The 16,417-nt window shown below is 36.8% G+C and overlaps 3 protein-coding genes across 3 annotated transcripts; 2 read left to right on the top strand and 1 right to left on the bottom strand.

Annotated features, from left to right (window-relative positions):
* Positions 1-6,534: 6,534 nt before the first annotated feature.
* GCK72_024482 (uncharacterized protein) lies at positions 6,535-6,927 on the top strand (the record flags this gene model as incomplete). The annotated part of the gene is made up of 2 exons (XM_053735910.1): positions 6,535-6,655; positions 6,740-6,927. The coding sequence occupies 2 exons, from the start codon at positions 6,535-6,537 to the stop codon at positions 6,925-6,927; spliced, it is 309 nt and encodes a 102-aa protein (XP_053579476.1).
* A 2,333-nt stretch (positions 6,928-9,260) lies between these two features.
* Positions 9,261-10,444, top strand: GCK72_024481 (uncharacterized protein; the record flags this gene model as incomplete). Its single annotated transcript, XM_003118440.2, has 7 exons — positions 9,261-9,330; positions 9,423-9,473; positions 9,524-9,639; positions 9,704-9,839; positions 9,888-9,985; positions 10,031-10,246; positions 10,385-10,444. The coding sequence occupies 7 exons, from the start codon at positions 9,261-9,263 to the stop codon at positions 10,442-10,444; spliced, it is 747 nt and encodes a 248-aa protein (XP_003118488.2).
* A 2,518-nt stretch (positions 10,445-12,962) lies between these two features.
* Positions 12,963-14,604, bottom strand: GCK72_024480 (uncharacterized protein; the record flags this gene model as incomplete). Its single annotated transcript, XM_003118235.2, has 6 exons — positions 12,963-13,103; positions 13,154-13,305; positions 13,873-13,966; positions 14,030-14,201; positions 14,248-14,342; positions 14,464-14,604. The coding sequence occupies 6 exons, from the start codon at positions 14,602-14,604 to the stop codon at positions 12,963-12,965; spliced, it is 795 nt and encodes a 264-aa protein (XP_003118283.1).
* Positions 14,605-16,417: the final 1,813 nt, after the last annotated feature.

Here is a 16,417-nt window from a genome sequence, read left to right as displayed (position 1 = left end):
GCCACAATAAATAAAAGCACATAAGCGATGAGAAATAAAGCATGGAGTAAGCATAATTAGAATATAACTGTTAACTAAAAAAATAGTAAGCCGCTCAAGATAGCTTTTGAAAGAACTAGAATTTCTGACACTAAAAGGAAACATTTAGAAGTTATACACTCGAAGGATACATGCAGCAGTATAAAAAAAATATGAGATCGAGAGAGTAAGATAATGATTCGCACAAAAGATGGGAATACCATGCCGAACAAAAAAAAAATTAAATTTTTGATGTTCAGCCAGGAATCTTGATACTAGAATAAAGTACAAGAACACACTTTTTAAATGGAACAGAGGTGTCCTGGTTCTTTGCATTTTATCAAGGGGTGATTGTAATAGTGCAATAGCTTCAAGTTTGCTTCATAAATGTCTTTATTTTTTATGAAATGACTTTGCTACTTGGTATCCATGCACTAAGAATGCATTTGAACTCAATTTTTTTTTGTTTTACAACTCCATGGATTTATAATCAATATTTAATTTTATTTAAATTTGTCTTGCTGTGAACACGGACCATTTGTCATTCGCCGGTCATTGACTTCCTAGGAAGTATTTTTGGTGGTAGCTATTCTTGGTGCAAAACTTCAGTTTGAATGAGGAGATTTGCAAGGAAATAGGAATCCGAGTCAATATAAACGAAACCGAGAAGTTGAGGACTCAGCCTGATTAAAAGATTCGATTAAAACAGTTGGCGAAAATCATTTGGAAAAGTGGTAGAAAAAGGCAGTTTCTTTTTTTATGGTTTTGAGGTTTCAAACAAAAATTGTGAATTAAACCTAAGTGGGTTCCTGCTGTCTACTCGTAGTATTCAGACAATGTCACATAACTTGAATATGAAAATTCCTAACAGGAAGCGATTATAAACCAGAAAATCGGCTGAAATCTGATGTACCTATTATAAGATCACCGCGCAAAAAGCAACTGATTGGAAATTTTAGTTCATTGGAAATTAAAAAAACTCCAAAACAAGCTCTACCTAAATGATTTTTTTTGTCAGTGAGTTACAGGTACTAACAAACTACAACGTAATTATCAGGAGTTAAAAACCGTTGAGATATTTAGTTACAGAAGTATGGCAAAAACAAAGAAAATTATGAAACAGCTTAAGAAAGTACAGTTCACAGAAGTCTTATACTGTAATATCTAACATGGTCTCTTGTTTCACATTTCTAAACAGTACTGACCCGACACATTTCTCTAATCAGTACTGAAAATAATTCATAAAACGACTCCAATTGTTTTGTTAACGTAAACAACTAAACTAGAGAATTGGTAGTTCGTATTTTTCAGTCAGACTAAAGTTACTCAACTTTGAAAATTTGCAGAAATCACAACTTTTAATGATTAACAGAAGTAAAATTTTCAAAGTCACAGAACAGGGATTCCCCCATAGAAACATTGAAAACAAATTCATGGTGAATCTAGGGTTATCAACAACTCTAAATGTTATTTTTGCTATAGAAATGTCCTGTTCGGCGTTCAGGTATCATGTTTGAACAGAGTCTGATCCGTACAGAAGGTCAGTATCGAAAATCATTTTACCGGTTCTGAGAATTCAAACAGCTTGTTTTTTTTGAGATAAAAATATGCGAAAACTACCTCATGCTTAACAATTTGTTCACTTGAGTAGCCGTGAGTACTACCGAAATGAAATCATCATGGTCTGCTAAAGCACTAAAAATTGTTCAGATCAAGTGTTTTTTGCAAGTGTTCAAAATATCCGCAAATTTCCATTTTGACTTCCATTTGGAGCTGACTTTTTAGCCGTCGTGCTAAACTCTGTTCTGAATTCACTAGACTTTGGGAAAGATAAAATGAGTAAAATTTTGAATTCTTATAGTTTGAGCTAGAAAAATTGTGTAGTGATCTGTCTCGACACTACATAATTAGCGAATCAAAAAACTTGACAAGATCTTTTCTAATTTTTTTGCAAAAAAAAACGCTCAAAGTTGAAAAGGGGAAAGCGTAGACAAGCGTAAATTTCTCAGTCGATTTATTCTCTTGAAAAAGAAAAAGTTAATACATTTGTTAAGTTCTAACAAAACCCAAAGGAAGAAACAAACCGAATTTGGTCTTATTTTGCCAGAACATCTATTTTTTGTTTCAAACCTGTTACACGAGAAATTTGTTTGGAACGCACAGCAGTGCCAGTAATTTACGATGATAACTAAACGACGCTGAGAAAATCGAATCAAGAGGTATACCACTTTTTTGGAACACACTGGGTGGCGGATGTCTCTTTTTTATGAAACAGTTGATTTAATGTCTATTTAACGGTGATTAATTAAGATTCTCGTTTGTTCCAGTCTGTCTGGCAGATTTTGAACTTGAAGATTCTCTTTCTCATCATAAGTTCCGGTTTGGTGAACCATTTGGAATTCAGATTTGAACTAAAAGAGTATGAAAATTAGTCAGACCTACCAAATATCAAGAACTTGAAACAAAGTCTCACAAGGCTATTGTTTTGCGTAGATGAAAAAAGACGGTGTATTTTAAATGAGAAATAAAAATACGAGCACATTTTACACCAAAAAAAACCTATTGGTTACTGTACTTTTCTAAATACGATTTCAAGTTCCCACTTTTGCAAGTATTTTTCCAAATTATACAGAAAGGAATATTTCATAAAAATGGTTTACAAGTAGAAAAAGGTTACAGATCTGGAATAAAATGAAAAAAGGGTTCAAGATATCACACTCTTCCAAATTCTTTTGATAGACAGAAATCAGGAGGTACCACAGGTGGAAAATTGCTAAGAATTTATTGGTGGCGGTATAATTGAATAAGTTTCAAACTATGTGCTGCCAGTGTCTGAAGTTTTCTGACCTAAAAAAGGGCAGATCGGAAAGATTATATTGGCAGAATTCGGTGTTTTTTCAAATGTCTCTTTTTCTCAGGCTGGAACCAGGTGTGTTTGAAATTTGAAATCGAAATTTTATCTTTTAATACATTTGGATAAGACATGATAAACGAACACAACAAAAGAAAAAAACTTTTTTTAAAGGAATTTGTGTCAATCCTTGGTTTTTGAAAAAAGTGCATTTTCACAAAGTCATCATCTAACCTGATCGAATAACAGATACCGATAGGGGGATAAGACACCCGATCCCAAAAAGTTCATTGGAGCTGTCGAAATGTCAAGGAGTTGCCTCCGACCCCAGATTCTATATTGAATTGAGCGGTGCTGCCTCTTGAAACCCAATTTCGAGTTACACAGGAAGAGAGGCACCCGATGCACAAGAAGTGAGAAGGGGGGATGCGACAACTTTGGATCACCCATGAAAAGTCAAGATGAGGAATGAGGGCAAAGAATTCTTAACTCTAGTGTGGAAGAATAATGAAAATTATCATCCGTGGACATTGTCCCCAAAATGTAAAAGAAATGAATTTTACAAAACAGGCATTCCAAAACCAATTTCCGAATTTTTCTGAGTAGTGTCACAACTTCTACAAAAACGAAACACTAATTTAACCTAGAACGAGAAACAAAATGAATAATTGTTTTGGTATACGAATTTTTTGAGCACCTAAGCACCCTAGAGTGTTCGGTTTCCATTAACCTACCAATCTGGTCCATATGCCAATCTACCGTACCCTGGTTCTATTTTCCCGCTTTATCCTACCAAAATGAGTGCCGAATAAGCGGGTCATCACGTAACACTGACACCCGCCCTGTCTGTCTATGCACCTCGTAATTATTTAGTGCAGACACCTTTCGAACATTTGCAATTCACGCATTTGAGGCGGAGCTTATCATAGAATAAGTGAGTTTTGAAAACATCAAAGATCAACCAAAGGGGATTTTTGAAATGAATCAAAATTCTAATTTTTGTCGTATAACGAGTACATGCTGAAAATGAAAAATTTAAAGAAACAAAATGTCATAGTCATACTGTAGAAAAAGAATAACTAGTGAGACCAACTTCTGGGCGGTGGAACCCCAACATCGAAAAAGAGCCCGAGGCTGTAATGTGGTGGACGTACTACGGTATCCGTGGTGGCTGAGAGATGAGAAGCAAAAAGGGGTACCACTGCAAAAAGGGAGTAAATTAGATCTTGCCCAAGGGGACTTGGAAGTCGGAGGGCATCAAAGAGAATAGATGCTCGAAGCTCGAAAATAAGATAAACCTTTTGAGCGATCCAGTCAGCCAGCTCGCTGTCGCCGTGCCCCCCAGATTTGTTGAAAAGAGTAAAAAGTCGTGGTGAATCGGGGCGGATAGGAAAGGGAAAAAAGAGAAAGAAAAAGGAGAGGCGTGGTAGATATATTCACCGTGTGTTGACCCTTTACGAGTAAAGTGAGTTAAGGAGAGTCGGACGACTTTCGACTAAGATGGGAGGAGGATGCTTGACTCGGCGGTGATTTGACGCCAATTAGAAAATAATGGGGAACGACAGATTCCTCTCTCAGTAAATCACGCCACTTCTGATGGAAGAGTTAAATGTTGGAAGGAATATGGAACGGGAGTACAGGATTGTGCGGGAAGAAGGGGGGCTACGACCAATAAGATGAGCAACGAGAAGTGTCCCTTCTTCTCAACACCGCCTGTCCAATGTGTTTCCTTTTCAACTTGAGATGGATGAATGACTGCTGCTTTTGCCGCCACCTTGGCTTATAAGTAGTTGTCTTTGCCAATTATATTGGTCCACTAGTGACAAGGAGGCGCGAAAGGCGAAGACGATGAGCTAACGAAACCACTTGACGAGTCGACGTCCGGATCACTAGATGGGGTGGAGATATAACAGAAGAGGTGCTGTGGTGCATGTGTCGACGTGACAAATATTGGGAGTCAACTGAGACGACGTCTCCTTTCTTGAATCCGAAACCCTTATCGCGGTTCTCACATCTGTTAATTAATACCAACCGGAAAAAGTAATAGGTTTTGGAAAAAAGGGATCCCGCAAACCGATAGGCACATCCGATAGACGGATAAAGCAAAATATGCAATCTGTCTACCAGGGGAAAACAGGGAAATAAATTATACCAGTAAAACGAACACTGACTCATATTCACATCACTTCCTAATGTAACAGAGCATTATCTACAAATCTGTTTATAAACCTTCCAAGAATTTGCAGAAATTTCGTAAATTCAGTGATCTCAAACTTAACAACTGAAAACAAAAAATGAGAATGAATGAACTGGAAGCAAGACTAAAACGATGATTACCGGGAGCTGCATATATTGTTAACCCAAATTATTCAATCTGATTATACTGTGGTTAGAAAGTTTATCAAACTGGTCATTACAGTATATCATGCTGATCACTATTACAGTAAGAATGATAAATGCGAGTCTAAATACTGGAACTGATATTTTCATACTTAGAGACACCCTAAAATAAAAATGAAAATAAAACCTTCTTCTTATACGTCAAAAAAATAAATCGGAATTATTACTATTAATCGTGTAGGATTTTCTATTGGAACATTTCCTAATGACAACAGAGGACCCTGACTGAAAAACATATTTCTAAACGTATCTTTGGGTATTCAACGTTTGCTGGTATCATGAGCTTTTTCCAACAAAAAATACTGAAATACTACACAAATAGACAGCAAATAGATCATACTAGTAAATCGGGTTGGTTTCGATGCCGTTTTGAGAAATAAAACGCGCGGAAAACAATTTTTTGGTACAGAAGACAGCTGTTGTACCGATTGGATGCAAACACCATTAGGTCAAAAAGGATATGAACAACGGGAAAAGATAAGTAAACTTAATATCTTCGATTTGACACTTTGGATAGTCGCCAGTCAGGCGCTCGTTCGTTGATACAACTTCGAGAGTAGAAAATCGACACCCCGCGCCGATTTGCAATGGTGGGCCGGCGTTGGCACCCGATGCCGATGGTTTTATGAAATTGGAGTCATTACCCAACACCGCTGGTCACTTCCTACATCTTCTCAAATCTCCGTATCTTCTTGTTTTCTATGCTCATCCGTCCCCCCTGTTACTTGCATGCATAACAAGGAAAAGCGGGGCTCATTTTGCCGCCAATTAGAATGTGTAGATCGGAGGCGGTAGGGCGGAGTCAGTCAGTGTCTCCAATAAACTTACGGTGTCATCGGCCTCTAGACAACTAGCTTCATCGAGTCAAGTTAAGAGCCGGACCTCTTCTTGAAAAGAAGAAGCGCACACCATTTTCTCATTTATTATGACCGAAGAAGCGAGAGACGTCTTGTCCACATCCGGTACCTAGTTGAACACAATTACCGTAGGCCGCCACTCGGAGCCGAAGTGTCACATTAGACGAGAAAATGCCCAAGTGAGCAATTAACAAGTTGGTAAGACAAAATGGGAATTCTCAATGCGGTGGAATAAAATAATAAAATAGTGAGGAAAAGAAAAGTAGAGAGAAATGGGGAAAGTTATTTCTGAGGGTGTCTCACTATAATACTCTGATACCGACTACCGGTGGCCGATTGGGTGTCGGGAGAGGGTAAACGAAGAACGTATCACAGTTCCGGTACGGTAGTTTGTCGGCGACCTACAAGATGATGGCAATTGATCAAATTTCAGATGGATACCGCGGACACTGGACGAACGGTTGTAAATCACCTACCTATCCAACAATCGTAGCGTTCATTATCACAATATGCATATCACCGACACATAGTTCTTTCCGAGTGTGATTATATCTGGGTTTGGATGAGTCGCTACTCTCTGGGACCCTGGATTGGATTATCGCATTTTTTGGAGATGAGGTTGCAGCTAGTGCAAACTACGCTTTGTGCATTGGTGACAAGAGTTTGATTTCAATGAGTCTACGCGTACTTTTGGAAGGACTAGACATTGCAAAGAACGGATTAGTCGCAAAGATGATCACGTCTGGTGTTGGAAGTTGTAAGAGTGGAATCGTCATGATCTTGTTGGAAGGAGACATGTAAGCAGGCCGGAGGAAGAGCTTGTCACAATTATTCATCTCGTCATGTTTCAATTTTATAATCCAAATCTACTTAAACCTACGGCTCAATGCCGATTTTTTGGTTACGGGTTTTTTTGCCTAGACTAAGTGATTCACTTAGGATGCTACACTGGAATGAGATTTGACTAGTCAGGAAGTCATGTTAGATAAAATAGAACCTACAGTAACCACCAACACAACATTGAAAAGTAAATACACATTTTTGAGTGAATTTTGGTGTATGTTTTATCAATTCTCAAATGAATTACTGTATTCATTCACTACGATAAGTGAAAATGTGGTTTTCCGTAAGTGTCTTTGTCGCTTGACAAATTGTTTTCCATATTATCGCAGACAGGTGTGCCTTCATTCTGATCGCCTCCCTCTCAGATATTTTGTGAAAACTTTTAAGTGTGAAATATTTTTGTCTCCCCTTTCTTCGACGGCAAATGAATTGTAATGAAAGTTTACTGGTATCTCTCATCTAGGTCGTAAATCATCGAAAACCTTGAGTCACCCCTTATCAAAAAGAATACCCCTTGAACAACCTCCAGTGCAACCAAAAGAATGCAATAAATGGACTTCAGACCTCAGACAGGATTAGTTTCTTCTACCAAAATTCAATCCCGAATTATCTTTCAAAACCAGGAAAATGGTGTCAGCTAAGAAGATAAAACGACTAGCGAACCTATCCATCATAATCACACTACACATCACCGGTTTAACTGATAAAGAATAAAGATCTAGAACGAATGATGAATGTTGAGAAGAAAAAAAAGAAAAGGTGGAAAGAAAGTTGCCAAAAGTATATTATGTGATACCAGGTTAGTTGGTGCGGCTTCGAAACGAGGCTCAAATTTCATTCGGATGCCCTGTCGCGGAAGATAAGAGCGCCTGACGCTGGTGTATGATTACCGGTGGGGAAACGTCCAAGAGCCGCTTGGGATCCTTTTCGATTTTTTAATTTTGGAGAAAACGAGACTTCAAAAATCGATAGGTCAAATCTGATAAAAAGCAAGAAAAGACGTGGGAAGGTAGACGTTGGCCTAATTCCTAAGCCATTTTTGATGAATAGTTGGTAGAAAAAAAAGAAGTGCGAAAGGGCGAAATAAGTTTTTCACAGATGATAAGGAAATGATACGGTTGATATCTTTACATTCATACACTCCCTACGAGAAAAACGGTGCAATGCAACTGACAATCATGATCTTCTCGTTTTTTTTTTCCTTTTTTCCTGCGCAATCCGTCTTCTTGTCTACTCCCGGTGTGGCGGAGACCAATAGCATCAGTAGAGGGACTCTTCATCTTTTTTCTCTCAGGAAAAAAGACCCATCACCTCTTCCGATACCACTTATTTTCGGCCAACACAATTTTTTTGATATGCTTCTTTGGAGATATGTCAAAAAATGCGTCACCACAAATCAAAATCAATTCCAGGATGGGTGACAAGCGGTGAGCTGGCGGCAATAAGCTTCCATAGTTGATTGGGGGTGTCACCGCTGTCACTTTTCACAATAGTCCGTCATGTTTCATGTCATATCTTGCTGTTTAGTTTTGCGGCTGCTGTCAGAGTGTAAGTGAGAGCATACTCTCGTTTTGCGAGTTGAGAAGAAAAGTTTGTAAAATGAACTCACATATTGTCCCAGTGAACGTTGTGGAATGTGGTGTGGTCGTAAGAAATCCAGGTTGCTTGAGGATCAGTTTACCTTCAAAAAAACCATACTGGGTAGGTAGCAAAATAAAAAAGACAATAAATCTAAAGTTGGCGAGAAAAAATACTTAATAAATTTATAGGCGTTGTTGATTCCATTCATTTCTTCATTTCCTCATCTCGGCTTGACACGTTTCACTTTTTTATGCGGAGATAACAAAACCAAAAAGAAGAGAAACTAAGTCGAAAACAGTTCGGAAAAGGAAAACAAATGTAGAAGTCAAAAATGAATATTCATTAACATTCCCGTTATCTTCCTAAAAATCTTAGACAGTTTCTACGGTCTCGTTTTATATGACCAATTCGATATGCTTAATCAGTACCCGTTCTTCCCCAATTCGATTTTACTGTCTCCTCAAACGTTTCTCATGTTCATATTCCCGGTGTTATGGATTCATATAAATGGTTTTCTGTTTCTCACGGTGCAGACTTAAAACATAGTCTGATCGAAGTCCGATTCCATCGCGAAAACTTGTCGCAACAGGTCTTTGGCCGTGAAGAAATTACGGCGTAAGATGTATCGAATCTCAGCAGTGACTGCCTCATTCGGTCTCCACCAACTACTTTTTGTGAATAATTTCATGCAATTATTTACTTGATTTGATATGAAGAAGATGTGGTTTTTTCTATCCGTTTTCTGTTTGAGCTTTTCAGGAATATCATGCAATTCACTTTGTGAGTTTTTAATTTTTATTTGTTCCAATTTGATTCAATCCTGACATCATGCATTCATTTTTAATACAACATCTGACAAAAACTTGTTTTAGTGGACGTTGCGAGATATGCCATTCATGAATTCAAACTTCCGTTTTTCTCTGGTGAGTTGCTTTTGTTCTATCTTCTATACAATTTTAAGCTTTAATTTCAGATACAGATGGTCACGCATGTTTTTCAACCGACTCATGGATGACAACACCAACTGGGAAGAAACGAATGGATCAAGTTGCAATTGGAGATTTGGTCTTGACTGGCAATTTGACCGCAGTGAGTGATCCCTCTCAGTTGCATTCGATTAATTATTCAATGAAAAATGTTTCGACACGTCTAGACGTATTACACTCCAATTATATCATGGATGCATCGCGAGCCGAACAACCGATACAATTTTGTTACGATTATGACGGAGTATGGAAAGATGTTGGCAGTTTCTGCGAAGCATCTGGTGTACCGAAATTTATGTGATGGTATTTTATTCCAATTTGAGTTTAATGTTGATATATAGTTACTTTTAGAGAATTACGCGGAATATGTTAGATATCTCCCCAAAGGACGAGACGTTGTTTTTGCTGAAGATCTGAAAATTGGGGATTGTCTTGTTCTTCTGTATAAAGTGAGTTTTTTTTTCTAATTCCTGAAAACAAAAACCTGAATGCAGGGAAAGTACCGACAACAGCGAGTTATGAGGATTTCCATTACCGAAAGAAAGGGAATATTCGCCCCAATAACAGAGAATGGAAGAATAATTGTGAACGACATTGTTGCATCTGTGTATAGCGGGATCAAGCATACTCGTTTACAAGGACAGTTCTATGGAAACGTAGCTTATTTTCAAAGTTGGATGCGACTGTTCGGAGAATCTGTATTTAATCAGGTGAGTTTTTTTTTTCCATTTGAAGTAAGAAAAAATTCTGCACATTAAAATTTCCTGATTTTTGGCCATTCTATCCCAAAAAAAATTTTTTTGGAAGACATAAAGAATAACTTGAAAGAATAAACATACGTACTTCAGGTAAGCGTTCCAATTGGTTCAGCATTGGCATCTGATTTGCTTCGTCTGGTTGTGCCATGAGTGAGCAACATCAAACTTTTTTTTTGAGTTTCTTATTTAAAAATGAATAAATTATTTTGAAAATGTACCTGTTTCACGTTAGATTCACAATTTCCTAAAAAATCTATGAATATTTTACTCTCTCTGAGAAGAATTTCCACTGAGTTCCCATAGAAACGGCATGCATTATGTCTGAATACTCTCATGTCATCTTCACATCTCACTCTTTGTTTTTTACTCTGTGCCCTATAGTCATCTTTATAATATTATCAGACTCCGCCCATCTCCCTGAAAAACATAGCCGAATGCGGAACCCGCAGTATGTCGGGACATGCCAAAGACTACCTCGCCGGCAGTGAGGCTCGCTTCAACCTAGGGCGATAGGTCTAACGGGTAACACTCGTTTGATACGGGTTATAGACTTCGCCCAATTTTGGTATCGTATCGGAGGATACGAAAAAGAGAATTTCATGCACGAAAGTGTGTGTAAATAAAAAGGATGTTGTGACACCTGTTTACAACTTGAAAGCAAAATATACATTAGATACGCTAGCTTCAAAACACTTTTCATAAAATATTTTATGAATGCAAAAAAATTTGCTAATGATTCCAGCGATAGTTTGAATACATTTTTCAAACCAAACCATCTGTTCATGGAAATACTAATAATTACAGAATCTACAACTCAAATAATTCAAAACTCGATGGTTTTGATAACGTTTAAGAGACAATCTCTGACTGGCTCGAGCATAGGCCTACAGGCCATGTTACACATGTACCAAGTGGATCCGTTTTGGCTGATATTTTGATATGTTAGTACCCTAGGAATTTTAAACATTTTATACCATACCATATTAGGCTCCGCCCCCTTTGACCTACCGAAACGATCGATTGAAGTTGAAAAATGAAAATTTTTATTTCGAAAGATAGGATCAAAATTCTTTCAGAAATGAATTGCCAGCCTCATTTTGTGCATTTTATAAGATAAACTATTTTTGCTAACTCTTCTGCGTCCTATAGAAAAAATCACTTTTTTGAAAAAATTGTCAATTTTTTCATGTTTTTTGGATTTTTCGGCAGGTCGAAGTACTGTGGTCCGAAGCAAATTTATGATGATTAAATACGTATTTGTGTTGGCTTTTTGAAAATATAAAGACTTTGCCTAGATTCCACTGTCAGGCCGAGTTATGATCAAAAAAGTGACGAAATTTGATGCTCTTCAACGTACCCCCCTCCATGGTAAAAAATGGCTGTGTGATAAAAATCAAAAATATTTCAGATTCGAGTTATTCAGAGCTAAAATGACACTCACACAACTTTTCAGACAATTCTGGCCATGTTTCAGCGAGTTACAGACACCTCCTCCATTTTTTCGAATCAAAAAGTTTGAGCTCTCGTAGCTTTCCAGATCATGACTCAAAATTTATGAAACTTCGAGAAAACACTGGAATATATTTCGAAAACACAAATAATTAGATAAAAGTCAATTTCCGTCGTTTTGTTAAACTTTCGTTTCATTTCATAACTGATAGCTTCATGGGTCAACGATAGTGAGATATTTTGGCGCATGAAAAACCAGAATTTTTTTAAATATTTGATTTTCAGCTAATTATTTGTGTTTTCAAAGTACATGCCAGTGTTTTCTCAAAGTTTCATAAATTTTGAGTCATGATCTGGAAAGCTACGAGAGCTCAAACTTTTTGACTCGAAAAAATGGAGGAGGTGTCTGTAACTCGCTGAAACATGGCCAGAATTGTCTGAAAAGTTGTGTGAGTGTCATTTTAGCTCTGAATAACTCGAATCTGAAATATTTTTGATTTTTATCACACAGCCATTTTTTACCATGGAGGGGGGTACGTTGAAGAGCATCAAATTTCGTCACTTTTTTGATCATAACTCGGCCTGACAGTGGAATCTAGGCAAAGTCTTTATATTTTCAAAAAGCCAACACAAATACGTATTTAATCATCATAAATTTGCTTCGGACCACAGTACTTCGACCTGCCGAAAAATCCAAAAAACATGAAAAAATTGACAATTTTTTCAAAAAAGTGATTTTTTCTATATGACGCAGAAGAGCTAGAAAAAATAGTTTATCTTATAAAATGCACAAAATGAGGCTGGCAATTCATTTCTGAAAGAATTTTGATCCTATCTTTCGAAATAAAAATTTTCATTTTTCAACTTCAATCGATCGTTTCGGTAGGTCAAAGGGGGCGGAGCCTAATCTGGTATGGTATAAGATTCTTAGAATTCCTTGGGTACTAACATATCAAAATATCAGCCAAAACGGATCAACTTGGTACATGTGTAACATGGCCTGGTGGCTTGAGCGAGACATTGTCTCTTAAAATGTTACCAGTTACAAACGGTGTTGAAAGAAAAAAATGTAATGTAAAATTATGGTAAAAGTTGTTTTATAAAAGCAATAAATGAATATATTTTGAAAAGCGATAAGAGATCAAAACAAAGGCAAAGTGGCACACTATTTATTTGCAAATTTATAATATTTTTCCGGATAAAACTTCATTGAAATCGATCACCATATCTGTTGATGTTTTTGATCTCTATAGAATCTCACACCAGTTGGGCTATTTGGATCCACCGGAGTTCTTCCTCTAGCAAAGTTTGTTTCTTGGCGCATAAGGTCGGCAACAGAGTCATGACGCGGACGATTACGCTAAATAGCGAGTTTTACAATGCTGCTTTGTTTATTTCAGTAAAACGAACCCCAATTGGTGATGTATTTCTGCTTGGAGTATGACTGGAAACTGCGGAACTAGCACGTGAAGCACGTTTTGTTTGACGAGGAGTGAATGGAACTGTTGGATGACGTCCAATGAAAAAGCTTGGGAATACTGCATATTTGTTTGATTGCATAACTGAAAATTATTTGGTAAAGAAGAAATCGTTAAAAAAACGTTTGAAGCATTTCAGGGTAATAATTGTTGTTTATTAATATTCGAAAAACCAAATTACAGGTTTCCCTTTTTATGAAACTTATAGTTTAAAATAATTTTCTTTAAAAATTTGGCGAAAAAGTTGCGTTTGCTTACTCTCCATATACCTGCCGTCTATGTAATTTTTCCCTTCTCTAATCTTATCAGACTCCGCCCACTCCATGCAAAACATGGGTGGGTGCGGAACCCGCAGCATGTCGGGACACGCCCGATACCTACTTTCTTGGCATTACATGAAGTTAGAAACGTGTCGGTCTAACGGGTATAACATATTATCACGGTTATAAAGACCTTCTAATTTTTAGTAACGTATCGGAGGATACGAATAATTATGATTACTGTTGCTGGAAACTTTGGGAACTTGAATATAATGTTTTTTGTGCATTTTTGAATATGAAAGTACACAAAAAGACTCATCAGTTTTTTTTTTTTAACTTTTCAAAAATTTAAAAAATTTTGAAAAGTTTTTGAGATTGTAAAAGAGTATACCTGGATCTTTCTGGTCGTAATACTTTTCAAGAAACTGACGGAAAGCAACAGATGGTTTATCAAACGCACACTGATCAGCAGTTACATTTTCTGCCTGAAATTAGATTTTTTGATGTTCTTTGCAAACAAGTTTTGCAAAACTTGTTAAACAACCCACTTTTAACATTGCTTCAAACATTTTAAATCCATTTCCAGCCCGTTGTTCTGATTGAACTATAAAAAAGTCCAAAATGCACATCGCCTTCTCCATGTACTGATTCTGGTCATTATCTGTCAGGTATAGAGTTTTGTATCCAACTCGAAGAAGTCCTTTCAAAACACTTTTGCTTCTGAAAACATGATTATAAGTACAAGATCACAGTCACGTCATCATACCCATTGACTTTTTCCCACATGATGTACACAATTTGATCCTCATCGTGGTCAACGATTTTTTCATACATTGTGATGATACGTTTCCATCCGTGGAACTGCAAGAAAAGACAAATGTTGTGCATTTATTATTGTCTGTGATGTACACGGAGCAATGTCTTCCGAAAATGAATGCATTGTTTATGAAGATCATGAAGATTTCTCGAAAATGGAACATACCTTCGAAGACATTTCTCCCAAACTGTCGATGCTCTTAGCCACTGCCCAATGACGTTTGGGACTGTATTTCAGCAAATCAGCTCTATCCAAACGTTGGATATTATCCGTGAAAATGGTGGATAGGTCAAAAGCAATTTCCATTCTAAAAAAAAGAAAATAAGAATGAAACTCACACTGGTCTGCGAAAAATAAATTGGGGATAGCGGGACTATGTACGCGATTAAAGAAAATGGGCGGAAAACACGAGACTACTGGCCTCCGCCGCAATATATGGAAAAGAGAAAAGGAATAAAAAAAGAAGAGAAAAAGAAATAGGATGTCGAAAAAAAACTTGATGGGATACACACATGTCATTTATTTATGACTCACTGAATACTTCACATTGATTGGAAAAATTATTGGTGAGTGGGAAAGGTGAAATAATATGGAATAAGAAAATTGAGGAGGGAAAGAGGAACGTGGTCGTAGGTGCTCAAGTGTGTTTGCACGTAGATGACGGGCTATTGGTATGAAATATTCATTTTTTGAGCAAACAGTATTAAGTTCGATTGGTTCAATGAAATATAACGTGTAATGAGAAAACCAAAGATTTTCTAATAAAAATTTTTTTACACTTAGGAAAAAATTTTGATAACAAGGTATTAGGATATGAAGTAAACAGAGCTTCAACAAAAATAATCTTAAAGAATAAACAATAATGTAACAAAAGTGAACCACCGGACATCAGATGGCTTGGCAGATGTTTATATCGGAGCTTTTCCACGATGTTTTTTTTAAAAACAAAACAAAAAAGCACAATTTTCCGACAGAAGTGGGAATTTATAATGTGGTGGGACCGAGTGTTAGAGCGAAGAGAGTTGCGAAATAAAGCCAAAAAAAGTGGGCACAAACAATCGATACCAAAAGGACCCCGCCTTTAGGAGTGAGTGTCGACGGAAATACTGCAACGGAATGTATGTTACGAGTAGTGTCGTTTTTCACAGAAGAGGCAGCTTTTCCGGGTCAAAAATCGGAGTAAGATACCTACGCACTTTGAATTATAATAATCCATTGTTCGAAATGAGATGGAAGTACGGAAGAGATCGGAAGGGAAGATTTGCAGAATAAGAGGGCGGACGCCCTATTGTTCGAGATGAATAATGAATGTGTGCCGATTAGAAGGGTGCACGGACCGGTGTTCACGTTAATATTAGAAAGAATTATTACGGGTGTGTTGAAATGAACGAAACTAAGAATTTGGACAAACTTGTCGATTTGAAGTTACCAAGGGCAAACATTGGAGTATTTCGTAAAAAAGAGAATGTTTGAAAAATAGGCGATAGAGTGAAAATTATTTATTTCGTAATGCAATTTTTTGAAAACTACTTAAAAAAATATGCAGATTCATAGTGATTCATATGTACATTCGAATTTCTGTGATGTCGTATAACTGACCATGTACATGGTTTACAACCACTATTAGTTTGCGCATAAGGCAGTATTCTGCACATTGTCGAGGTCAAACCAATCGAGTAACTAAACAAACTGACGATTACCGAAAATTTGTTCCCGCTTTATGTGTCTAGGATATCTTGTTTCGATTTTCCTTTTCTATACTTCTGCAAGAAAATTAAAAATTTAAAATTCAACACATTTCATTGTAAGCATGATCAACGAAATAAAATGATATAGTAGAAATTTTGCATAGTTCAACAAAGTATTACATCATAACATTTCGTAAATGCTCAAAAAAGGAGAAGGTTATTGAGAGTTAAGGGAACATCAAACGATAACATCCATAATCTCTTTACTGGAACGAAATGAAATTGGACATTGCAAAGGAAACAAAGAAAAAAGGCAAAAAAAGACACTGAACTTGAAGAGCAAGTAAGACCCTCCCTTTCCATGAATATGAACATCGAAACAAAAAATGAAGGCATAACAAGAGATTTACAGCTATGTTACATAATTCAAG

The sequence above is a fragment of the Caenorhabditis remanei genome, chromosome X (assembly GCF_010183535.1).
Source record: "Caenorhabditis remanei strain PX506 chromosome X, whole genome shotgun sequence".
NCBI lineage: Eukaryota > Metazoa > Nematoda > Chromadorea > Rhabditida > Rhabditidae > Caenorhabditis > Caenorhabditis remanei.
The sequence above is the reverse complement of the archived record's forward strand: the minus strand, read 5'-3'. Positions and strand labels throughout refer to the sequence as shown.